The sequence below is a fragment of the Chiloscyllium plagiosum genome, chromosome 21, assembly GCF_004010195.1.
Source record: "Chiloscyllium plagiosum isolate BGI_BamShark_2017 chromosome 21, ASM401019v2, whole genome shotgun sequence".
NCBI classification, from domain to species: Eukaryota; Metazoa; Chordata; class Chondrichthyes; order Orectolobiformes; family Hemiscylliidae; genus Chiloscyllium; species Chiloscyllium plagiosum.
Window position 1 is genome coordinate 41,638,192 of NC_057730.1, and position 27,125 is coordinate 41,665,316.

General features: G+C 38.9%; 1 protein-coding gene and 1 long non-coding RNA gene across 5 annotated transcripts in view; one reads left to right on the forward strand and one right to left on the reverse strand.

The window, feature by feature from the left end:
• LOC122560795 lies at positions 1 to 26,227 on the forward strand. 3 transcript variants are annotated; one of them, XR_006314812.1, is made up of 5 exons: positions 1 to 264; positions 3,825 to 3,883; positions 11,107 to 11,210; positions 11,560 to 11,865; positions 24,972 to 26,227. It is a non-coding gene; the product is annotated as an uncharacterized LOC122560795 (long non-coding RNA). The 3 variants fall into 3 exon arrangements; XR_006314810.1 differs by having other exon boundaries at positions 11,677 to 11,865; XR_006314811.1 differs by lacking the exon at positions 11,560 to 11,865.
• card11 (caspase recruitment domain family, member 11) overlaps positions 1 to 27,125 on the reverse strand; it is a 243,054-nt gene that overhangs the window by 75,798 nt on the left and 140,131 nt on the right. For both annotated transcript variants that reach the window (XM_043711898.1, XM_043711897.1), the window contains exons 8-11: positions 22,940 to 23,137; positions 6,728 to 6,907; positions 4,554 to 4,602; positions 1,180 to 1,268 (exon numbers count right to left, since the gene is read on the reverse strand). In XM_043711898.1, the coding sequence (XP_043567833.1) occupies positions 1,180 to 1,268; positions 4,554 to 4,602; positions 6,728 to 6,907; positions 22,940 to 23,137 (516 nt within the window). The remainder of the gene's footprint in view (positions 1 to 1,179; positions 1,269 to 4,553; positions 4,603 to 6,727; positions 6,908 to 22,939; positions 23,138 to 27,125) is intronic.

A 27,125-nucleotide genomic window follows, 5' to 3' on the forward strand; every position in this document is an offset into this window, starting at 1 on the left:
CACTGCTCGCATTATGCTGTTTTTGTACAGAGGTTCATCTCTCCATTTGCTCTCCCTTTTCATTATAAAACAGTACAGATGGAAGAGAACCTTGGGGTCAAAACAGAGGAAGGAAGTGGTGAAGCAAAGAATGGAGAATACAACTGAAATATCATTGTAAGGCAACTATTAATTGCTTGTCAGTTTTCACTACTGCCTATTTTCATAGATTGCCTGAGGGGGATTTTCCTTGTGATTCACATCAAATAGAACAGATACTATCAAGTAAGTAATAAAAATAATCCTGACTTTGCTGTATACTGCATTAGTCTTGGTGTCCTAACACCAACAATAAAAGATTAGCTTAATATAGCCAACAGCTTTTTCTGTTAACTTAGAGTACTGAAAAACATTTTGAAAAATAGCCATGTCTTTTCCTTTCTTTAACAACAGAGAAAGTGTTACTTGTTGCAAATTTCATAAATTAATATAAGCTTGCATTGTTAAAACAACGTTCATGATATCAGGATATTACAAAGTATTTTATTGTTAATTAAGTACTTTTCAAAGTGTAGGTACACTCATACTGAAGGACCTATTTTCTTTGCACCGAGTTGGGAAGGGCCTTGAGACATACTGTACAACAAAAACTCTGCATAATTGCATGTTACTATTCTCTATTGTTTTGACTGTTCGATTCATATATATCTTTACTTTGTCATATTTATTTTGTTGGTGCCTGATCTACAATATTTGGGCATGCTGAATGTGGAGTCAGCTCTTTCAGCTGTACCCTTCACAACTTTGACACCAAGAATACACTTCCTTGCACTTGCTCATATTTCCCACTAACTTCCTCCTGATTAGTCAGCGTAAGTTTGGTGGAAAATTGGCAAAGCTGCCATTTATGTTGTACATCCAGTTTTCCTGAAGGGAATTTCAGGTGATTGAATTTCCCCTAGTGGCTTACAGATTTTATTGGGCTTTTTGTATTACTGACTTTACTGACTCTAAACAGCCAAGGTATGACACGGGCAATTGTTTTGCATTCAATATTTACTTTTCTGACAGTTCAATCAGAATATTTCTCAAATCACAGAAATTTTGTTTTTGATGCCAGAATAATTCTCAAAGGGTTAACACAACCAACAGGTAAAATATGCGCAGGCAAGGTTACACATAGCTGTCAAAGTTACTTACCATTGTACTCAGAGGATCACAGCCATTAATGGAGTTAGGAGTTTCCATCTTAGTGCTGCTGACATCTGACAAATCTTCATCTAAATAAGCTGGAAATGGGAAGAGGGGTTCAAACATCAGTAACACAAGATATATCATGAGGACAGAGCACAATATACAAGCTGCCACTGTTCCTTTTATCTCATTCCATTATGTCATCAATCTGCTCATTTTGTCAGTTAAACAAGTAATAAAAGCAAAAAAAAGCATAATTTGCAGAATATGGGTGGAACCAAAATATCATATGCACTCAAACATTTGACGACAAGCCTGCCGGTAATCTTTACACCTGAGGGAAGAACAAACTTTCAGAATTTTGGGCAGATTTCATCAGGTTCGGAAGCAAAACATGTTAACTGTCTTTTATAGGATTACAATGTACAGCTAAATTTCTTGTTAGAAAAGTCATTATACATACTTCAATGGAAACTTCTCAAATTTCAAATTAATTAGTGGAGTCTCAATAGCCTGAAATATAATCACAACGTGTTGTTTTCAACATTTTGGCATTATGTCCACACTGTTAAAAGGACCTCCACAAAAATTTAGAGTGATTACATTCTTAAAGCCAATGTTTTGGAGAATTGAGGTTTAAAGGGGCACAGTTTTCACAAAGATGCCCTCAGCAAAATGATTTTTAAATGTCTGCTTCAATAACTTACATAAATTATGTTGCATATCTGCATACAAATGGACTAAGTATTCTCAATTTTTTTCAAAGCCAGTGTTACCTTTAAAGCAGGTCCCTCTATAATTAAAACCACAAACACTAGCTATTTGATGCATGGACCTTGACTGAACAATCTGTGCTAATTTATTTTTTTCCTTCCAGTGAGTCCTTTTAAAAGAATAATCTATTTTGCAGCTCTGATCTCTTGCTAACATTGCCATGACTACCATTTGGAATCAGAGTTTCAGCCAGACCACCCAATATGCATTTAATGTAGCACCTCAAGCTTTCTAAAAAAGAAATGGTGCAACAAATTGCGACAGAAAAATGCCTACTGTGCTTTTGTTTAAGGTTTGTGTAAGGCTAGATTAAAGTAGGCTTCTCCAAAATTCCTAAGAGTACAAATAAAATTAAATAGATGCAAACAATGAGAACATACAACCAAACATCCAATACAAAAAAAAGCACCAGTAATACTTTGGCCAGAGTGTGCTTAGAATGTAAACTCAAGACGACAGAGTATATTGAGATGAATAATGTTGGTTCACTTTTGGAGAAGCAAGATACTTTTCTTCAGTTAGCACTGTGAGGACTGAAATGTTTTTTCTGCTACAAACCATTTCCAAGATATTGATTTCATTTCTCTCCTCATAACTACCTGAGACTGAATCAGTGTTCACAACCTAGCTGATCCCAAGATGAACGTCTGAGCCCATGTTGTCATAACATTGCCCAACTCTAGGAGAAAGTGAGGATTGCAGATGCTGGAGATCAGAGCTGAAAATGTGTTGCTGGAAAAGCGCAGCAGGTCAGGCAGCATCCAAGGAGCAGGAGAATCGACGTTTCGGGCATGAGCCCTTCTTCAGGAATCATTTCTGAAGAAGGGCTCATGCCCGAAATGTCGATTCTCCTGCTCCTTGGATGCTGCCTGACCTGCTGCGCTTTTCCAGCAACATATTGCCCAACTCTACCCCAGTCTTAGCTCATCTGCTGCTGAAACTATTATCCATGACTTTGTTTGATCTAGATTTGACTATTTTACTATATCCCTTGTCAATCTTCCACTTTCTACCCTCCATAAATTAGAACTCATCCAAACCTTTAATTCTCATGTTCTTCCTCACAGCAAATTCCAGTTCCCCACTATCCTTGAACTCTCTGACTTACACTGGTTTCCATTTAAACAGTCCCTTCATTTTAAAATTGTTATCCTTATTTTCAAATCCCTACCAAGTTATTATTCTTCCTTTTTTTTAATCATTTTCTTTAGCTATAAAACCCTCCAAGATATCAGCACTCCTCTATTCTGGACTCAAGTACTTCCAATTTTAATGGCCTCATTGCTGAAATCAGCCTCTACATCCTGTCAACGTCTTAAACCCTTGAATTCCTTTTCTTAACCCATCAGCCTCTTTTCTTACTCTGTCCAGCTTTTCAGATACTCCTTAATGTCTCACTCTTTGACCAAGCTTTTGGTGATCTGCTGCTATATTTCCTGATGTGACTCAGAATTAAATTTTGCTTAGAATACTCCTCAGACCATGGGACATTATAAATGATTAAAGGTGCTAATTAAATACAACTGGTTGTTTCTTCAGATGATATTGAAAGGAAAAGAAGGGTATAATTAAGTGAAGAGGAATAAAAGAAGTTTGTTTGGAGCACAAAAAATGGGCACAGACATGTGGGGCCAAATGACCTGTTGTCTGAGCTGTTAATACTACACAAAAAAAAGACAATAGTAGATTTACTCAGCAAGCAATCACCATCCACAGAAAGAAAAGTTGCTGTTTCACATGTAACCTTTCTACAAAATTGTTTTATGTTTTGGTTCTGTAGCCTGATCTTGTGAAAGGATTCCTCTTCCTTATCTGAAAAATCAGGAGGCAAAGCAGAAATAGGGTGATTTACACTTTTGTTTATCATTGCTCCCCAGGTGCCCGAAGTTCTGGAGTGTGACTTCTGAATTGAATTCTGCATTCCTGAACTCTAAAGGTGAATTAGCATTTACATCCTTCACTCAAGTAAAAGCTTAATGACCCAGAGCTTACACACATTAAACATTTGTACACTTGTTTCAGACGATGCACATTTTAAAACTTAAACATTTATATCAAGAGGAATTGCATCTGGAAAGGTATCTTAGACCAGTGTGGAAATCCAAGCTTGTTATTTTTTAAATACTGATTCCATTGAGGTTTCTGGCTGAGCGAGAAAAACACAGATATAAAATAAAGTTACTATTTCTCTTTTGGTTTTGAAAAGAAAATATGAGCATCCGAATTTGAGGGGCAAGACCAGTTGATCCATAATACCTGTCCCATACCATGAGAGCCACAGCAGCAGTAATGAATAAAAACCTTCTGGTTGAGGCAAAATACAGAGAAATTGCCCAAGGCCAACAAAAGGAAAAGTCCTTTCCCCAAACAATGAAAGTCCATGAAATCACAAGGGCCAAGTATTTCTTATGTTTTCTAAGTGTCTGCTTTATCAGAATATAATACATCTTCTGATGAAAATGTTTCTTTACATAGTTGGTGTATTCCATCTTGCTTTATTGGCTGAGAGCCAAAGAGCCCAGTAGGCCAAATATGTACAGCCTTTTTGCTAGAAGCCTTAGAAAGTATATCTTCAAACTGGAAAGTTTCTTTTGTTGTCTACATACCTTGGTAATCTTGTTGCCTGGGAAATGTGCATGGTGATTTCGGCCTTCCCTAAATTTTATAAATAATAAAAAATTTAAAATGGGGCATTTATGTGACTACATTGTGAATAAATATTGTGCAGTATGCACATACATATTTCATTGCCAAACTTCCATGCAATATTTAACATTTAAAATAAGGAACAACAGACATTAATGTGCACACCATGGAAACAGTTGTTCACTTATGGTGCAATTATTTGGCAGCCAGTCAACAATCGAAGCAATTTAGGGTCTTCTGGTATTTTAGGTGGCTTTTGAAGTAGGAGAGTGAGACATGGCAAGAGTTAAATATTGAAGAGGGAGTGCCAAAATATTGGTGCATAGTCACTCAGAAAAATAAAAATCTGGCTGACAGAAAGAATGGGAAAATAAAAATAGGATAGTGGTGGAGAAATGGAGCCACATCATGTGAAGCATGAATCAAAGAAATGGCTGTGTCAGGCAGAAACAAAGACTCAAGGATTTGAAGAGGATAGTGAAACTCTAAAACAACGTACTGATCTCCAAGTAACCAGTGGAACTTAGCAAAGGCACACGGGTAATGGAGATTCAGACTTTAGTAGAAATAAGAACAAAGGCTGTAGTATTCTGGCAGATTTGTAATTCATAAGACTGGGATGGGGAAAGAAAAAGGCCTGGTCAGGAAAAGGCTGCAGAACACAAAACAAAACTAAAACTGCTGAAAATCTGAAATATAAATTGAAAAATCTGTAATCATTTAGTAGATCAGTCAGCAGCTGTTGAGAAAACAGATTAGTTAGCATTTCCAGTATAGACTTTATAACAGAAATTAGATTACACGAAAAACAATGAGAATAAGAGAAGAGGAACGGAGACATGACAGGGGAAAATGTGATTTTAAAGTGATTCAAAAGTTAACGAGTGAGAGTTAAATGGCTGAAATAGTATAAACATGAAATAGATTAAGAAAATGCATCACAAATGTTGGTAAATGGGATTAGGTTGAAGGTCAGGTGTTCCTCACATGCAGGTGCAGATTTGATGTGCAGCATGCTTTTATGCTTCTGTAAAGGAAATTAATAGCATAAGACTGCGCTTTCTTTGATCAAACACAATGAACTAAATAGTAAGCCTAAACATGATGATTGAAATAAATGCATTTGAGGCAATTTTGACTTTCAGTATCCGAGAGAGAAGCAATATCAATTCAGATGGTCCATTATACATCTCGCCTGATTATCAAAACTATTGACAGTCAATAGCAATTGATTTTTTTTAAAACATCATGCAAAGTCAAGTGACCCACACTAGGTGTAGAGGAGAAAATGAAACAGTGTCTGATTTTCTTTGAGCAATTTAACATGAGTATGTGCTTGGCTCCATTCCAGTTTTGGCATACTGGAGCATGGAGCTGCAGGCTGTGTATTTGTGACCACAGATTGCACTAAGTTTCTATTTCAATCTTGTTGCGTGGAGCGGAGTCAAGTAGAAGTAAGGGCTTTCTTTCATAGGAACTAGGGATAGCAGATAAATGAACATTAGTGCTGATCCAGAGGCTGATGTCCATCTTATGGGCTTTAGTAGGGAAAAGTGTGGCCAAGGGAGAGTACAAAAGAATGAAGAAAACAATAAAACAAATAAGTAAAGGATACTGGGTGAAGTGCTCACTTTGAGAGCCCGGTTTAGACACGAGGGGTGAATAACCTTCCTTCTAAGACGTGACAGTTCTGTGCCATAAATACATGCATAAGTGGCCTAGATTACACCATTGCTAACACCTCCCATTGCCGAGAAGATATTGTATTGTAGTCCTGTCTCAATTTCAGATCATTCATAATTTTTCTTAATTACAGTACAGGTTAGTTGCAATTACTTATTTTTGATAGATAACTAATCAAAACAAATTAAAGCAAGCATTTGCTTTATGGTCACATTCAACCAGAATTGAAATGAAACTGCATGGACACCCGTCACATCAGCAGTGTGAGGAGTAAGGCAGCAGTAAATAGAATCAGTCATAGTAACCAGCTGTTGGTAATCACTCAGAAAAAAAGTTAATATTTCATGATGAAAGCTTTGCACATTTCAGTGTGACTGAAGATTTATATGACAAGGGCAGGAATTTCACATGAGCCTTCTTTCGCTAATCTTACAAATGAATAGTTACATACAATTCCATAAACTTTAAGGTTTGGTCTCCGTCTCAGTCGTGGCTCCTGCACAAAAAATTCATTGTCTTCAGGCGATTCTTCTGATGTTGATGAACTCGCCTGCTCTTGTCCATTCCTCTTCTGACAGGAATGACACAAAGTCTGAGAGATAACAGTGACTGGAATATTCCGTGGCAGGCTCTGTACAAGTAGACAGAAAAAAAGTGAAACTTAGATTGATCAAATCCTCCTCAAAAACATTTTTCTTTTGGGACATCGTTCCCACAAAGTCTCCCCTTTTCTTGTCTTCTCCCACAAACTGAGGAATTATTCCACACAATCTAGGTGTCCTCTAACACTCTACTCAGCCAATTATATTTTATGTCTTATAAGAGACAAGTAGTGACAATCAATTCTTTGATTATGGAGAGCATTATTATACTGCAGGATCTTAATCACGTGCCATTGTGAAAATACGTGCTGCCACATAAATAAATGCAACCACTCACTCTGTTTCCAGTGAGGATTGCTGAATAGTGATTAGGAATAGAAGTGAGTCTCTTTTTTAATGACTCATGATACTGGGCAGCCCATTTATCTTTCAGAGAAAGGTTCTTCAACTGTGCTTCTTGAAAGGATTAATTTTCTTTTAGAGATCAAGCACATCATTTTTACACTCTTCCTTTGGTTCTTCAAATACATACGACAGTACTCGACTTCAGACCACAGAATAAATGAAATGATCTTCTCCAATTAAAAGGCAGAGGAGAATTAGAACATTATGTTAGGTACAATATGAAACCTTACTGCAAGATGAATTATGAATAATTCAGCAGTGTCCATAGAAGTAATATGCGTTTCCATGGATGATTATAAATGAAAATGAGAGATCACTTGCAGGAGTGAATGAGAGTGTGGGGGATTTAATGTCACCTTTGTTAAGTTCTAGACATTAACTTTCCAACAGCATAGTCCTTCAAACTCCATGAAAATCATTATTAGAGCCAAAATGAGTTTCAAGTATTTCTAAGCCCAACAGGCTGCACTCTATTATATTCCCAATTGAATCTTACAGGAGTCTGAGGAACGGATGAGAAATTCAGCATGACCCAATCTCAATGCTAGGAGCAACTAGCACTACCTCTTATGCTTTTCACAAATGGCAACCATGTATTTTTGGTTGAAAGCTTTGTTAATGGTCCAATTCCTCTCATTAATATTCACCCTTCTGTCATACCAAACCCACCAAAGAAGTTAGATCTCATTAAAACTCAACAAGGAAGTTACAGCAGGTGCCAAGCAGATTCACCTCGCTGTTTGCTCTGAACAATGTCTGTGTTGAACACAGGGCACTAACATCTCAGGACACTCTCCATGGGCACCAGCTACACACATTCCACATCCACAGACATTGGCATCCATTATGTGTCAGCCTCCGACAACCCTCATGGCACATCTCCAATCCACTTTGAATGCCGTTGCACATCTGGACTCTTTATTCACTGTCAAAGTGCTCACTCATACTAGGCCTACTTGGATGCTCACAGCATCCCTACCTTGCCTTGGCTTTTTGCACATTGCCTCCTCACCCATTGGTACAAGGCTCATATTACATCTGCATTGCCATGCTATTTCGCACAGATACAAAGGAAGGCCATTTGTCACAGTTGTCAGTTGGCCTCAGCCAACTCAGAGTCCAGCACATTAAGTCAAAGACAGCTTCAACAAACAGTCCAGGAGCCTGCACATGGTCAGTCAAGGTTTTTGGGGCAGTCAGAGTCAGGGTGATTTCCACATAAAGGATGAGGAGCTGAACACTGGGCAGCTCACCACCCCCCTTGTGTATTACTGCCCTATTGTGTGCTGCTTTTATGGAGCACAGAAACACACTTCTCAGTCCAACTTCTCCACGCCACCCAGGTTTTGCAAACTAAACTAGTCCCACTTACCTGTTTTTGGCCCATATCCCTCTAAATCTTTCCTATTCATGTACCTAGCCAAATGTGTCTTTTAAATGATGTAACTGTTCTGGAATGAGACAGAGGCATATATTTAGGGAGCTTTACAACTATTACTGGATTGTTTATATGGTACACAAATACATGATTTTATGGTAAATGTTACACAGTGTTGCTACTGTGCACTTTTGATGGGTGCAGTGCCAATCAAGGTGGCCAAGATTGAGACACTGCCCTGACTCAATTCACATAGGAATCCTGCAACCTGCTATCTCATTTTCAGCTTGACTTGATCCCAGATCAAAGATGTAAACGTAATCTGCCATCGCCTTATGCCATGGAAAATCCAGCATTAAAAATGGTTATAATCATGTTACAACATTAAGTAATCTATCAAATCCACAGAGTGTCTTCTGAAAATACTTGCACACTCTGTGATGTACATACAGGTAATAAAAATGACAAACCACTGCTTAATGTTTTATTTCTGATCAATCTTTTAGATTTGTGACTCATGCTTGTGTCAATTAAAATTGGAAGACTAAAGGATTTAAATATATCTTATAGATTACACTAAATATAGACATGCAAATGAACTTACGAGGAGAAAGTGAGGACTGCAGATGCTGGAGATCAGAGCTGAAAATGTGTTGCTGGAAAAGCGCAGCAGGTCAGGCAGCAGGTCAGGCTGTCTTTCCTGAAGAAGGGCTTATGCCCGAAACGTCGATTCTCCTGTTCCTTGGATGCTGCCTGACCTGCTGCGCTTTTCCAGCAACACATTTTCAGCTCTTGCAAATGAACTTACACATACAAATCTCTGTGTTCATCAGTTTTACAAACTTTTGTGTTCTGCATAGTTTGCAAAATATCTGAGTTCTAACAATAATATATATCTAACTTTATGTAGTTAAGATATCCTTGGCTTGCTGTTTACTAACTGACCAGAAGTGTCACTGTTGTCAGCAGCTGCAGAAGGACTATGGAGTTTTTCAAATTTTGTGTGCAACCAAGGGAGAGAGGAAGGCAGGGAATTGAAATATCAATTTCAAAATACATTTATTTCAATTTTATTAAGTTATGACACACAGCACCTTTTCAGGGCAGTAGCACTGTTCACTAGAAGACTCACCGTCTCTAATGAATCAAAAATACTGGCAAAATGTGAACCAATTTGATTTTAAGTTCTTTGGCTATACCGGAGTTCTAGCTTTTGCTGTTTTAATTATTTTACTTTAAATTTAATAATTTACTTTTAAATGCCTTTAGTATGAACCTAACTTCAACAGACAGAGAGAGGAAAGTCAAAGTATCTAACAGCGGCTGGCAAAATGTCTGAAGGGAGATGGGTTGGAATATGTGTCTGGACTCTGAAGACTACCTTTATGATCTGGAGTTACTTGGGATTCAAAATGGGAGAACACTGTTGGGATAACATTTGGGGAAGTGATGGCCCAGTGTATTATTTATAGACTAAAAATACCAATATGTTTCTTTTTTCTTTATGAATTATTAAGGTGCAAAGCAGCCTAAAAGCAATTAATGTTTTGACAAGCCTCCTTTGTCAATTTTTAGAGCTACGTTAGCTTCTTTCACAAGTGACTAAAAGCTTCATCGAAGTAGTCAGTTTTTGATCTTAATAGAGGCGAGAGAGGTCAAGAGGCAAAGAGGTCTATGAAGGGCTTGTCCCTTCCTCCAAGCCATTGATTTGAATTGTAAATATTTGACATCTCAGCATAGGATTCCTCTCATACTTAAATCATCACATCTTGCCAATTCCAAAATGACTCATTTACACCTACTTGCTGTTTCCTGTTAACTAACCAATCAAAGTTCATTAATATTAGTGACAGTTTTCTGGCCTTGCACCATACCAAATGTTGTAGGAGTGGATTACACATTAATAGCAGGTAGTTGATGTGGTATTTGACTGTACAAGAATACTGCCACCATTCCTCTCTCCTTGGTTGAGTCTGAGATCCTGTTTGGCTTACATTGGTAGCAGAATAACGATGAGTGCGTGTCTTAATGAGAAAATACTCTTCTTAAACTACAAGATATAGCTCTTTAAATGATAGTGCACATAAGTTACATTATCTCATTAGACATTGTTACTAAGACTATTGGATGATATAGATGACACACCATTCCCCCCAAGATCCAGAGCTATTCTTCCAATTTTACCACCCAAGATTATATCATCATCAAAGCTTATTGCTGTTTCCAATATTAATAACCTCAGAACTATTACCTTATACAACATCTCTACCAAGATTTATTCCCATTGTTAATATTTGTACATTCACGTATGTAGTTACATTTACCACTACACTATCATGCCTGAAGTCTTTGACTTTACAAATTCACGAGCTATATTATCCATAACTAGAGAGCCCTTAATCTTCTGGATTTCTCTTACTGAGTATCTCTTGCCTGTTGAAACAGCTAGTTGCCCCATAACATCGTTGGTGGAACATTCCTCATGGAAGAAGGCTGATCAATGGAATCAAGTGCTTTTTTCTTTGCTGTATCCTGGATTTCTGAACCAGGTAATTTCTTTTTTTGTTGTTCTGAAGCAGCACATGTTGGTCAAGCTTCCATAAAGTTGTATGCAGCTGATCTTAATTTTGTGTAAGCAAATATCTATCTTCAATCTGTGTTGAAGAATGTAAACGCTTCCTCTGAAGTCGTTGTTTCTGTTGGGCATCTTCATCCACCTTCATTGCTTATTGTACCAATACACAGAATTTTTCCCCAGCTCCAGTCATAGCACTGGAGGAATGTTGGTTACTCAGCACTGATGTTGGTAATCCTCCTTTTGGAAATGAAAAATTGAAATGTTCTTCTTGAACCTGTGTTTGTTCATTATCTACTATTGAATCCAATTTTGTTCTACAGACAGTCTTGCTCTCTGAACAACTTCAGTTAAAAATTCCTCATGTTCGTAAGTGGGTGAAACTGATCCTTCTCTTTGTCATTATTTGCTGCGTTCACAAACTTTGCTAATATCTGCAGTCTGAAGGTTTTTCAGTCAGGATATAAATGGACAACATTCCCAACACTCCAATATAGAAGAGGAAACTCAATTATCTGGCATTCGATTAACTGAATTTTGGATTATCCGAACAAGATCGCAAGGTCCCAATGTCTGTGGTCACAGATTTCGTTCCTGTTAATCATGTGAACCATCATAAACCATCAAAGGTAATTTCAGTAGATTTGTTCTTCCCTTGCAAGTTCCATGAGAAGTCTAGGAAACCCGATGAAACCCTTTTATCACTTACCCCTTTGCACGTTAAATGACAGCAATTTGTTCCTGGATCAATTGTTCCCTGACTGGCTTCTCTTTAAATGGACTGGACATAAATGAATGATTCTTGACCTGTTCATTGTTTCTTCGAATAAATTGAACACCTCCTGCTATCACAAGGTTGCCAAAATCTAGACATGTGTGCAGGCTCAAGAATGAGAAATATTGATTGCAAATCATGTATACATTCTCAATTCTCTTTGTGAGGCAGAGTTGTTTGTAGCATACCTGAGTTATGCCATCTGGGATCATGCAGTTTTTTAAAATCTGTAACAATAGTAATTCTATTTCTTCAGTCATACTGTTTGATCCAGTGAAACATTCCTATATTGAATCAAGCTTAGATTCAATGAGATGTCAAATGATATAAACAGGAGCCATCGAACTGGAGTTTTTTGGATCACCAATTTCCATTAGGAACGCATTAGGTGTTTTTATATGCTCATCGTTGTATCTCATTAACTGGTTTGTATGAGAAAGGGTTTGACATTTTCCTGCTCTGAAACTATGTCTTATGTCAGTGCGTCATCTGGAAGTGAGGCAGCAGGAAGTGGAGGGTGAGAGTGTGGGACAAAACATCAGTAGAGGTGGCAGATGAGAAGGATAAGAAGAGATAGTTTACCAATTTGATAGCCATACTTAAAGTTTGTTAAGAGCAGTTCTGTTACCTTCATATGGGTGAATACCTTATTTGAGGGATTTACACACTGCATTCCAGAAAGATGAGCATGGATCTGGGCAGTAACAAAGCAAATCAAAGGAAGGCATCTTGCAACTTTGAAGGGATCAAAGGTTTTATTCTGAGAGATGGATGATGGTAGCAAATTTGAAGGAAAGCACCCTAGAACCAGACCAGAAAGGACTATTACAAGGGGGCATAGCTTTAAATTAAGGGGGTGTAGGTATAGGACAGATGTTAGGGGTAGATTCTTTACTCAGCGAGTCGCGAGTTCATGGAATGCCCTGCCAGTAGCAGTGGTGGACTCTCCTTCATTATGGGCATTTAAACGTGCATTGGATAGGCATATGGAGGATAGTGGGCTAGTGTAGGTTAGGTGGGCTTGGATCGGCGCAACATCGAGGGCCAAAGGGCCTGTACTGCGCTGTATTCTTCTATGTTCTATGTTCTATTAATAATATCAGCTAAAATAGAAGCCTAGAAGAGAATGAGAATAGTCAGCAGTTTGGTAGGATTAAAGTTTACAAAGCAGGTGGTGGACCACATCCATAAACGAGTCCAAAAAGGGAGAATGATGCAAATTCAACATTTGGGCAAAGTGAATACATAGGAAGTGTCCTAAGAGAATGGAAGGAGGCAGCAGATACAATTGAATTAATGTTCTTAACCTTCATGACAAAGAAGTTAATGAGCTCTTTGCAGTTACTGTTGAGTGTGAAGGTGGAGGCAGAGAGGGTAATCTAAAAACAATTTGTGGTGGAAGAGAGAAATCAGAAATTATACAGTTGATGATAATCTGTAAAAACTGGGCAGTTTTTAATGCTTGACAGCATTGCCTGATAATACTTTAGCACAAGAAACAGTTGAGGTGAACAACATTGTCACATTTAAAGAGAACATCAAGAGAATTGATGTAATGTTTTTAAAGGACCTTGAAATTGTATTTGGATAATCCGAAGTTAAGATAATTGATAATCAGATAATCCAGGTTACTCTGTATTTGACATTTTCACCGTCGAAGATTGGGCCAGGTATGTGGAAAGAACAAGTTATCTTTTACGGGCAAATGACATTGGGACAGCTGAAAAGCAAAGACTTGATTTTCCTGACAGCTTGAGGACCTGCAGCTTTTTTGGTTATTAGGAGCCTAACGTTCCCTGAGGCACCAGATACTAAAACCTTTCAAAAGTTGACAGATTTAGTTAATGAATATTACAACCCCACGCCTCCTCTAATTCTGAGACATGATCAGTTGTACCGATCAATTCAAAAATCAGGGGAATCCGTAACAGGGATTTTTGACTTGGTTAAGACAACTGGCAGATACATGTGATTTCAGGTTAACCCTGAATGAGATCTGAGAGACCATTTGGTATGTGGGATTCATGATGTAACCATGCAAAAGCACTACTAGCTGAAACCCAACTGGACTTCAAACAGGGAGAAAATGAGGATTGCAGATGCTCAAGATCAGAGTCAAAAAAGTATGGTGCTGGAAAAGCATAGCCGGTCAGGCAGCATCGGAGGAACATGAGAGTCGACATTTTGAGCATAAGCTCTTCAGACTTCAAACAAGCATTACAATTGGCTTTGTCATTAGAAAGTGTGGCAAGTGGAGCAAAAGTGATTGTCCTGAGCAAAGACTACTGCCAGATACAGACCAATCCCCACCATATTGATTAAGGGATTTCCAAAATGAAGATGTTGGTGAGAAGTTACATCTGGTGGCCAGGACTGGATGCAAACATTGCTACATTGGTGGGCCAACAAGGACAAAGGTTACTACCTCAGCTCCCCCACATTTGTGGGAATGGCTGGGTAAACCCCAGACCAGAGGTGGGGAACCTTTTCATGTTGGAAGGCCGCATTATGTTAGTTGTAATCTAATAAGGCCGCAACCAAGAAACTTCAATTATATATTCTTCAAAAATCACATTTTTTTAATTGTGGCGGTCAGTCTGTGAGGATTATTTTGTTGAATTTTCTTTTGCTCTCTGGTATTTTAAATATATTCATTTTAAGATTAAAATAAAAATAATAAAGGATGAAAATAAACATATTAATAAAAAATAAAAAATTTGTTCTGCAAAATTTGGATTCATTCAAAAGGCCACACATAATGGCCGTAAGGCTGCAGGTTCCCCGTCCCTGCCCTAGACTCAGTTACACGTTGACTCTGCAGATCCTTTCCTGGGCTCACTGCTCTTGTCATTGTGAACACCCACTGAGTTCATTTGTGAAACACAAGGACGACAATAGACAATAGTGAGTATCTTTTGTAATACATGGACTCCTGAACATGTTGGTCACAAATAACAAGCAGGGAATTGAGTATTTCCTGAAGTCAAATGGTATTTGCCATATACGGACAGATCATTCAATGGGCTGGAAGAAAGAACAGTTCAAACTTTCAAGGCAGGCTTCAAAAAACAGCTTACAGCTTCACTGGATACCAAATGGTCCCGGTTCCATTTGTTTAGAAGATCACCCTTCATGCAACTACATGGATAGCTCCAGCAGAGTAGCTGATAGGGAGAAAACTCTGCACCAGTTTAGATGTGAACTTTCTGGACCAGGTGGCGAGGAGGAGAGGAGTGAAAGGGCAACAAAAAATGCCAATGCTGGACACAAGATTCCACTAAGCAAGAGAGAGCACTTACTTCAGGGGATTAAGTTTGGTGTAGGAACCATCGAAGTGGACCTACATGGGTAAGAGGCATGGTCAGTGACAGGTCAGGTCCAGTGACGTTTCAAGTTCAGGTATGTGTGACAGTTCTGAACAAGCACGTAGACCATATGAAAGCTCTCAGCTTGCAAACAATGCCTGGCTCCTCAAATGCTGTTCCGACTGTTCTGGAATCTGGCTTCTCCCTCTCCATCGAGCATTGAAGATACATTGGAATCTGAGATGGACAAGGCAGATGTCACTGCCTTGACAACTTTGCTGTTTAAAACAGAGAATGAATTTCTTCTGAGATGCTCCGGATGCAAGAGGTGAGCTTTTGTGCATTATGTGCCACGTGTATCAGAGGCAGAGTTGGAGGAACTTGACCTGGTTTTAAAACCTGATTCCTGAAGAAGGGCTCATGCCCGAAATGTCAATTCTCCTGCTCCTTGGATGCTGCCTGACCTGCTGCGCTTTTCCAGCAACACATTTTCAGCTCTGGTTTTAAAATGCCCCAGGAGAAGCTACAAACAAAAAACCAACCATCCTATGTCCTCACACTCAGAGGTGAAAGGATGTAGTGATTGTAACGAGGTCAGTGTGCTGACCCCCTCATAGAATAAAAGTTCCCTGATTGGGACTGGTAACCCTGATTGGTCCAACTGGAGTCCTGGCTGAATGACATAAACAGGAGTGTCAGAGGCCCTGTTCACTCTGAGAATTGGCACTCCACAAGTGAATATAAGGTGACTTGGTGACGACATACGAGCCTCAGTGGAGTTATTTCATGGCCAGGTTCATTCCCCAATACAAGGTCTAGTTCAGCTACCTCCCTAGTTCAGCTACATATTATTTCAAGAAATTCTCCTGGATGCACCTAACAAATTCTGCCCCATCTGAGCCCCTGGCACTAAGGGAGTCCCAGCCAATAAAACAGCCTTGTTTTTATATCTTTCCATGATCTACTTAAATATCTGTTCCTCTATCTCCCTTTGGCTATTGGGATGTCTATAATATAACCCCATCATTGTGACTGCACCATTATTATTCCTGACTTCTACCCATATGGCTTAACAGGATGAGCACTCCAGCACCTCTTCACTTAGTGCAACTGTGACATCCTCCTTAATCAGTAATGCAACTCCTTTTCCACCTCTACCATGCCTGAAACATCTAAACCCTGGAACTTGGAGCTGCCAGACCTATTCTTCTCTAGGTCAAGTTTCTGATTAATATTAGACCTATGAATCTTTTGAATTATCTACTGAAGAGTTTGTGATATGTTCAGTCAATGAGTAACTTCAAAACTGAGTTCAAGACAGCCACGGGTTAGGTGCCGGAAGATTGGCGGTTGGCTAGTGTGATACCATTATTTAAGAAAGGCTATAAGGAAAAGCTAGGGAACTATAGACCGCTGAGCCTTACATCAGTGGTGATTAAGTTATTGGACCGAATTGTGAGGGACAGGATTTACATGCATTTGAAAAGGCAAGGACTGATGAGGGATGGTCTACATGGCTTTGTGCGTGGGGAATCGTGTCTCACTAAGTTGATTGAGTTTTTTTTTGAAGAGGTAACAAAAAAGTTTGATGAAGGCAGAGCGATACGTTGTCTATATGGACTTCAGCAAAGCATTTGACAAGTTTGGTAGACTAGCTAGTGAGGTTAGATCACATAGGGTCCGGGGGACTAACCAATTGGATGCAAAATTAATTTTAAGGTGGAGACAGAGGGTGGTGATTGACTGGAGGTCTGTGACCAACAGTATTCCATTGAGATTGGTACTGGGTCCATTTTTGTTTGTCATTTATATAAATGATTTGGATGTGAATATAGGAGGCATGATTAGAAAATTTGCAGAAGACACTAAAATTGGTGGTATAGTAGATGGTGAAGAAGATTATCTCAGACTACAGAGGCCTTGATCAGATGAGCTAATATGCTGAGGAGTGGCAGGTGGAGTTTAGTTTAGGTTAGTTTGAGGTTTTGCATTTTGGTAAGGCAAACCAGGACAGGACTTACACAGTTAATGGTAGGGTCCCGGGGAGTGTTGCTAAACAAAGAGATCTGGGGATGCAGGTACATAGTTCCTTGAAAGTGGAGTCTCAGTTGGAGAGGATGGTTTGGTGCACTTGCCTTCATTGGTCAGTGCATTGAGTATCAGAGTTGGGATGCCATGTTGCGGCTTTACAGGACATTGGTGAGGCTACTTTTTGAGTACTGCATTCAATTCTGGTCGCCCTACTAAAAGAAGGATGTGTTAAACTTGAGAAGATGCAGAAAAGATTTACAAGGATGTTGCTGGGACTGGAGGGTTTAGGTTATAGGGAGAGGGTCAATAGGTTGGGGCGTTTTCCCCTGTAGCACTGGAGTGTGAGAGTTGACCTTACAGAAATTTACAAAATCATGAGGGGCATGGATAGATGAATAGTTGAGATCTTTTTGCTAGGGTAGGAGAGTCTAAACTTAGATGGCATAAGTTTAAGGTGAGACGGTGAAGATGTAAAAAGGACTTGAGGGGCAACTTTTTCACACAAAGGGTGGTACGTGTATGGAGCAAGCTGCCACAGGAAGTGACAGAGGCTTGTACAATTACAACATTTAAAAGGCATCTGGAGGGGTATATGAATAGGAAGTCATTAGAGGGATATGGGCTAGGTGCTGGCAAATGGGGCTAGTCAGACTGGGATGTCTGGTTGGCGTAGACGAGTTGGAGCAAAGGGTCTGTTTCCATCTTCAAAAACTCTGCTAGGTTTTTGGGCATCGAATGAATCAAGGATATGGGGTTGGGATTGTGGCTGGATGATAGACAGGCTTAATTGACTTTATGGTCTATTTCTGTCAGATGGTCTGCAGCAACTTGGAAAACTTATATTAACAATATCTTTCAATCCTGTGATTTTCAATGCTTAAATGGAGCTAATTGTTTTCGCTTGCAACTGCTGTTCCAATTACTTTTCAAGTCACAGACTGAATTTAGAGTTGCTCCTTTAAAATCGTTGCAGTAAAATCCTGGAACATGCTATCCAACTGAATTGTGGGAAGACATTCACCATGTGGACTTTGGGGTCAAGTCCATGGCTCACCATCTTCTTCTCAAGAGCAATTAATAATGAATAATAAATGTCAACCCTGCCAATAATGCACATATCCCAAGACTGAAGAATATGAAAAGCACATGGCAAACAGAAAGAAATGCTGGAATGAAAGGCAATTTCTTTGCTCATCAATTTTTGTTCATGTTGTACCAATGACAGCCTTGAGCACTTCAAAGTCAGGCATGGTATGAGACATATAACAGAAAGACCCACATTAACCTGACAATGCATCTATGCAAGAAAAGAAGGTTTAAAAGTTACATGCAGCTTGATGAGCAAGACCTTTTCTGAACTCACCGAGATTAAGTTTTCATTTGTCAAAAATGGTTACTTGAACTTTAAACAGAGAAAATGATTCTTCTGAAGGCACATATAAGGTTCTGGAATCATACAGACATTCAGCCTATCATGTTTTTTGCTGGCTCTCTGGATGAACTACTCCTTAATCTCACTCCCTCATCTATTCCTGAAGCCCTGCAATTCATTTTTTTCTTTCAACATTATACAGTCCTCTTTGAAGTCCATGATTGAACCTGCTCCCACCCGAGGTACTCATGATCTAAGAGGAGGATGAACTTCATAAAAGATTGAAAAACTGTAATAAACTTTTCAGAATGAAATGCAGCAAAAAAACTGAAGAAATATTAAAGCAGAGATTAAACAATAGACAAGACAGCACTAACAAGTTTCACTTTTTAGTTTAACAACGCTACAGGTTACCACATCTCTAGCCCTTCAGTAACATATCCCCAGTCCTATGGTTTAATGCAAAATGTCTCCAGTGTTTGAAAGCTTGCTAAAATATAATTACATAGAAAATTCCATGATGTCCCAAGTACTTTAGATCCAAATAATCTGAAAAGACATGGTTGCACGGTAGGAAACACAGCAACCAATTTACATACAGCAATGAGATAAATGGCTGGACAGTTAGCTTTAAATGTAATGTGAGTTTAAAGATAAATAACAGCAAAATTCCACTCAGTTTGTCTTCAAAGTAATATAGCAGTTTTTTCAACTATTAGAGAGAGAAAGTGAGGTCTAGGTTTAGTCTCTCACCCAAAATACAAACTTCTAACGTTAAATTGTAAGAATATATAATTTACAGAAGCCTCCAAAGTGGGACTTGTTACCACAGCCTGTTGACTTACAGGCAGGGGTGCTATCTATTGATCCAGGGATGACACCTAACTAAGAGATCTTCGCTGAGTGGATTAAAAGTTACACGTGGAGCTAAATAGTTTTCCTCAAACAGTGATATATTTTCTTTTACCTTCTCCTAAATATTTGAAGGTTGCAGTGTATACAGAACTGGTAAGGTAGGCTACTGCACAAAGTACGGAGGCATGAGATTGAGGGCAATTTAGCGGCTTGGATCAGATATTGGCTAGCTGAAAGAGTTGACAGAAATAGTACGAGAAGACTGGAGGATAGCAAATGTTGTCTACTTGTTCAAGAAGGGGAGTAGAAAGAACTGTGGTAATTGAGCCCTACTTCGGTTGTGGGCAAAGTGTTGGAAAAGTTTATAAGAGATAGGATTTATAATCATCTCGATAGGAATAAGATGATTCGGGATGGTCAACACGGTTTCATGAAGTGTAAGTCATGCCTCACAAACCTTATTGAGTCCTTTGAGATGGTGACCAAACAGGTGGAGAAGGATAAAGCTGTTTATGTGGTGTATATGGAGTTTGATAAGGCGTTTGGTAAGGTTACCCATTGTAGGCTTGGGATTGAGGGTGATTTCGCGGTTTGGATCAGAAATTGGCGAGCTGAAAGAAGACAGAGGGTGGTGGTTGATGGAAAATGTTTATCCTGGAGTTCAGTGACTAGTGGTGTACCGCAAGGATTCATTTTGGGGCCACTACCGTTTATCATTTTTATCCATGACCTGGATGAGTGCGTAGAAGAATGGTTAGTAAATTTGCTGACGACACTAAGGTAGGTACAGTTGTGGATAGTGCTGAAGGATTTTGTATGTTACATAGGGACATAGATAAGCTGCAGAGCTGGGCTGAGAGGTGGCAAATGGAGTTCAATGCGGAAAAGTGAGATTCACTTTGGAAGGAATAACAGGAATGCAGACTACTTGGCAAATGGTAAGATTCTTGTATGGAAATGAGCAGAGAGATCCCGGTGTCCATGTACATAGACCCCTCAAAGTTGTCACCCAGGTTGATAGGGCTGTTAAAAAGGCATACAGTATGTTAGCTTTTATTAGTAGAGGGATCGAGTTTCGGAACCATGAGGTCATGCTGCAGCTGTACGAAACTCTGGTGCAGCGGCACTTGGAGTGTTATGTGCCGTTCAAGTGACATTTTAGGAAAGATGTGGAAGCTGAGGAAAAGGTTCAGAGGAGATTTACGAGGATATGGAGGAAAGGTCTTATAAGAAAACGTTGAGGGACTTGAGGCTGTTTTTGTTAGAGAGAAGAAGGTTGAGAGGTGACTTAATTGAGACATACAAGATAGTCACAGGGTTAGATCAGGTGTACAGTGTACATAATTTTTCCTAGGATGGTGATGGATAGCACGAGAGGGCACCGCTTCAAATTGAGGGGTGATAGATAAAGGACAGATGTCAGAGGTAGTTTCTTTACTCAGACAGGAGTAGCCACATGGAATGGACTGCCTGCAACAGTTGTAGACTCGCTGACTTTATGGGCATTTAAATGTCATTGGATAGGCATATGGACAAGAATGAAATAGTTAGATTAAATGGGCTTCAGATTGGTTTCACAAGTCGGCTGAAGGCCCTGTACTGCGTTGCAATGTTCTATGTTCTAACTATATGCTATATATTATAGTACTACATTGAACTATATTGCCACGTGCAGAAAGTGTGTGGTATTCCAGAAATTGAAATATTTATTTTATTTACCATTTAGGAATCAGAAAGTGATCCTGAAATGATCACCTAAGTATAGGATTACAACTTTTTTCAATTTTACTTCAGAGAGAAAGTGAGGTCTAGGTTTAGTCTCTCACCCAAAATACAACACTTCTAACATTAAATCCTAAGAGTTAGAATATATAATTTACACAAGTTTTCGAAGTGGGACTTGTTACTACAATCTCTGACTCACAGGCAGGGGTGCTATCTATTGATCCAGGGCTGACACCTAATTAAGAGATCTTTGCTGCAAGTTCCATTCCTATATTGAAATATATATTTCTTCACTGTCACTGGGTCAAAATCCCAGAGCTCCCTTCTGAACAGCATTGTGGGTATACCTACACTACACAGACTGCAACAGAAGACAGCTCACCACTATCTTTATTCCTTATTATTCATTCATTGGATATGGACATCTCTGGCTGGGCCAGCATTTACTGACTATGCCTAGTTGCCTTTGAAAAGGTGGTGATGAGATGCCTTGAACCACTGCAGTCCATGTGCTGTAGGTAAATCCAAAACGTGATTAGAGAGGGAACTCTAGGATTTTGAACGAAATCTTGAGGAAACAGACATATTTCCAAGTTAGGATGGTATGTGGTTTGGAGGGGAATTTGCAAGTGGTGGTGTTCCCATGTAATGGCTGCCCCTGTAATTGTGTGGTCATAGATTTGGAAAGTAGGAGAAAGTGAGGACTAAAAATGCTGGAGATCCTGATAAGGGACTTATGTCTGAAACATCAATTCTCCTGTTCCCCAAATGCTGCTGGACCTGCTGTGCTTTTCCAGCACCACACTGTGAACATGGAACTGGAAAGTGCTGTCTAAGAAGCTTTGGTGAATTTCTGCAGTGCATCTTGTATAGATAGTGCACATTGTTGCTGTTAAGTGTCAGTGGTAGAGGGACTGAATGTTTGTGGATATGTTACCAATCAAGCAGATGGTGTCAAGCTTCTTGAGTATTATTGGAATTGCGTTTACACACACATGTGGAGAATATTTCGTCACATTTCTGATTCATGCCTTGTAGTTAATGGCTAGGATTTGGGGAGTCAGGAAGGGAGTTACCTACTACAGGATTCCTAACCTCTGACCTGCTCTGGAGTCCACAGAAATTTTATGAATACATCAATGAACTATGACCCCCCCCTCCCCCACCACACACACACACAGGATAGTGATAGTGGGGAAATCCAGTGATGGTAATGTCAATGCTATTGAATGTCAAGGGACAGTGGTTAGATTCTCTCTTGCTGGACATGATCATTGTCTAGCACTTTTGTGGCAGAAATGATACTTACCGCCTGTCAGTTCAAACTGGATAGTGTCCAGGTCCTGCTGCATTTGGACATAGATTGCTTTAGTTTCTGAAGAGTATTGAATGGAGCTGAACATTGTGCAATCCTCAACAAACATCCCCACTTCTGACATTATGATAGAGAGAAGGTCATTGATAAGGCAGCTGAAGATGGTTGGACTATCTTGTCAGGACAGTGACATATGAACAATAAATGGTTACCTTGCCAGCAAAATACATATGAATTTCTATATTATTGCATATAGGTATGCAATGGGATGGGAGAGGAAGAATTAATGGAAAAAAATAAAGAACACGATGATTAAAAACCTCACCTGGTCTGCAGACATGGTGTCCTTGGACATACGCCTAAGTTTTGATTCCAAGGCCACAATTTTCCCTTCTTTCCGGACAATCTGAATTTGGAGCTCATCATTTTTCTCCTCTAGTTCCCGGATCTGTTTGCGATATTTATCTTTGTCAATTAGACATTGTGAAAACTGTGTCTGGGCTTCATCTCGGGATCGGAATGCCTGGAAGAAATGGAAGATTAGAAAGTGTAAAATACATATACACACGCACTGCATGCCACAATGCATTTACTGGCTTTTGACGCTAATAAGAGCTTTCAGGCAAAGTAATAAAAGGCTCTTTATGAAAGAGCTGTGATACGTGAAAAGGAATGTAGGTTTAATCTGTTAGAAATTATTATCTTCAAACCTGTAGCGCATGTGTGAATGAGGAAGGTTACAGTATAATGAGGAGCAGACAGAATATTTTAAAATACCTTGGCTATAAAAGTTAGCCATTAGATTGTAATAAAATGTAATAGATTTTTGAGTCACAAGACTTTTTTATTACATTTTTCTCTCCTCTACATTTTCCTTTTTCTATTAAACAGGCCCCTTCATTATATTCAAATAGCTATTCTTTACTGGGTCTGGACAGTAGACATTGCACCCCAGTTTGTTCCTATCCTTCCTTTAAAACGGTGGTCTGAGGACAAAATATTCCTGACTCATGAACGTTGACACAAATGGCAATGCCCTCATTCACCGAAATTGAATTAACTTAGTAGGCAGTTGGTTTGAATGTAGAATTATAGTTTAATGGCTTTCTGGGACAATTAAAACTTTCAAAACTGAGCCTAATGGATTTTTGTTAGTTAAGGTATCAATAAATATGGAGTATCAATAAATATAAAGACCAATCATAAACAACTGATTGGCAGAGAAGGCTCCAGGGGCTGAATGAACAACTCCTGACATGTTTCTATGCTATCAAGTGCATCTACCCATTTACATATTAGTGTTTAAAGGTAGAGAGCTTTGAATTCTGTCAATAAAAAGTGCACATTTATTTAAATTGTCATGGGGAAAAATTATGCCTACAACCCTTTTAGGTGATGACTTCATATTGATTATACATTAGCTCATGTAGAAGTTCACTAAAGGTTATTCAGAACTAGCTCCATTAACTTCCCTGGCATTTTGCCTTCAGTCAGCATTAACTTCCACTACCTCAGTGGCCTCAGGTCAGTAACCAAACTTGTCTGAAGCAGCAAGTCTGAGTAAATCAATACAGCTACTTGGGGAAGCATTCAGGTTACAGTTATAAGTTATGTCATTGAAGCATTTTGTTGGGCACGAGAAGGCTCATAATGACAGATTCCTTTAGGGATGAAACTACTGTTAGTGCAATTAAAGCAAATTCCAGCTGTCAGATGAGTTTGCTTGAGTGTCTTCATTTAATTAAGCCACATTGATCCAGCTCTCAGCTCCTGTTGTACCACAAATTTCCTATACAACAATGCTGCCGACACTCATCAATGGCATTGTGGAAATTCAAGTTTTTTTAAAATAAAAGACAAGAAAGCCAGGAGAGAAAGACAAGCCAGAGAATGCAGACCGCCTTTAATCTTTCTCAGCTGCACCAATCATTAATCACACAAAAAAGGTACGCACTACCTTTAATGAGCTTTGCATGCAAATATCTAATTGCTACACAGGCGATTTACTGCTGGTGGTTAATAGATAGAAACAAAAACAAAAGTCACAGCGATTTGGTGAGGGTAAAAACAACTGTCAGGTATGTGTCAGAACACTTCAGGATGTAAGAATAAGACACACAAAAAGCAGACAATTACAGACATACTGGTGAGGTCTCATATTTTCTCTCGACAAAAGGAGGGGATGGAACAGAATTCATCTTTCTTGGAGGAACCAAAATGGTGGTAGTAGACTGAACCTGAGACTTTTACACATCACCTCATTTCTATTGATCCACCACCACTGGTTTTTCACTGTCTGATTTCTAGAAGATCCCAAAATGTCTTACATTGTTCAATGCATTTTTATCTTTTTACAGACACTGGCCACGTTCAACAGAAGACAAAGTGCAGACAGAAGGTGTCAGCAAGCCAAACCTGCTGCCTTTCCAGGACATTGAGATCTTGGCTGGCATTCTGAAACTACATAAACATATTGTAAAATGTGGAAGGTGTTATACTTTTGGCTTATATAATCATTTCAAAGGTTTTCCAGTTATCAAATTTGTTGGAAACCACTTTGGGACATCATGAGGGTAGTGAAAGGAGCATTTCACATTTTTTCTAAATTCTTCTTGACATTCTGCTCAGGTGGCCACTCACATGAATGGACCATCAGTACTTTATGAACAGAAATATGTTATTATTTGTCAGTATCGAGGCAAACAATCACAAAACCAGGATTAGAACAGAGAGAATGCACTGTACATTATGCACCAATTTAGCCAAGTGTTGCTTCCATTGCAACAGTAACTACTCTTCAGAAAGCACTTTGAAACATCTAATGGCTGTGAAAATGTACAAATTTGGAAACATGGAAGTAAACAGAAGTAAGCCATTCGACCCATCGATCTTGTTTTGCTACTCATTATGGTTATGGATTCTTTTCAAATTCAATACCCTAAACCCACTTTCCTCCATTTCCATTTAGCCACAAGAGCAATGTCTACTTCCTCTTGAGAATGTGTTTCTATGGTAATGAATTCCATAGCTCACCACTCTCTTGGTGAAGAGATGTCTTCCCATCGCAGTACTAAAAGGTTTACCCTTTAACCTTAAGCCATAGCCCAATAATTCTGGACCTAACCCATCATCGATAAATCCTTCCTGCATCTAATCTGTCTAGTCCCATTAGAATTTTATCGGTTTCTAGAAGATTCCCCAAGCCCATCAATCTTCTATTTAGACCTATATAAATAAAACCGTAAAACCCATATTAATGTAGATCTCTCTCGCTTTTGTTTCACTTGTCACCATATGATTCTTCTTGAATTTGGTAGGGGTCAAGTATGACTCATTTGGTAATGCTTGACACACTTTATGGTTTTCTACATGTTAGCCTGTGCAACAAATTCTATGCAGACCAGATTCTCGCTGAGATAGATATCTTGAAGTTTATTAATGACACTCAGTATTTACATGGCTACAATTTTACAAACTTGCACATACTTTCTGGCTTGTGTGCTTACTGATGTTAGTTACACATAGCTGACTGAAGACATTGTTGAGAGAGAGAGAGAGACAGAGACAGAGACAGAGACAGACAGACAGACATTGTGAGACACAGAGAGAGAGACAGAGAGAAAGAAAGAAACAGCACGAGAGAGAAAGAAAGAGACAGCAAGGGAGAGAGACAGAGACAGGCAGAGATATGCACAGAGAGACATAAGATGAAGTGGGTATCTTTATGCTGGAATGTTCAATGTTGCAGTGTCAGGTAACTTGTCTTAAAAGGTACAGTGGTTGTGTAGTCTGGAACCTATGCCTAATATTTCTGTATTCTTGCCTTTAAGTCAAAGGATCATAGGTTCATAGTCAACTCCAAGAACTTGAGCACAAATTATACTCTGATACTCCAAATCAGCACTGTTGAAGGTACCATATTTCAGATGTGACATTAAGCCAAGGTTTGGTTCAAAATAGATGGAAAAGATTCTGGCACTATTTTGAATAAGAGTTGAGGATTTATCCTAACAATATTTCACATCAATAAAACATATTATCTGGTTATTATGTCAGCATTGTTTGTGGAGGCTTGCTGTGTGTAAATTGATTGCCACATTTCCTGCATTACCTTAGTGACCACATTTCAAAAATATACACTTTATTGGCTATGAAGCACTTTGGGATGTACTGAAATGTTGAAAATTGCTATGTCTTCATTGACGATATAGTGTTTAGACCAAAATACAATCTACAATCAGTCACTTTACTTCTCATGGCAAACATTAATTAACAGCATTCTGCCAAAAGCTGTTAGAATACAATTCACTATTTTCTTCAGCATTTTGATTCAATAAAAAGGCTTCCTTCAGCTGTCTCTCAAAATACATTAAACTTTGAAAAATTAATGTTTACTCATACACTTCTACAACCAATTTGTGCTCAAAGTCAAAAACAATTTATATTGAAGGAACAGATCCAATCCACATTGGGTGCACTTCATATCCTTTTAAAAGAAAATGAATTGAACT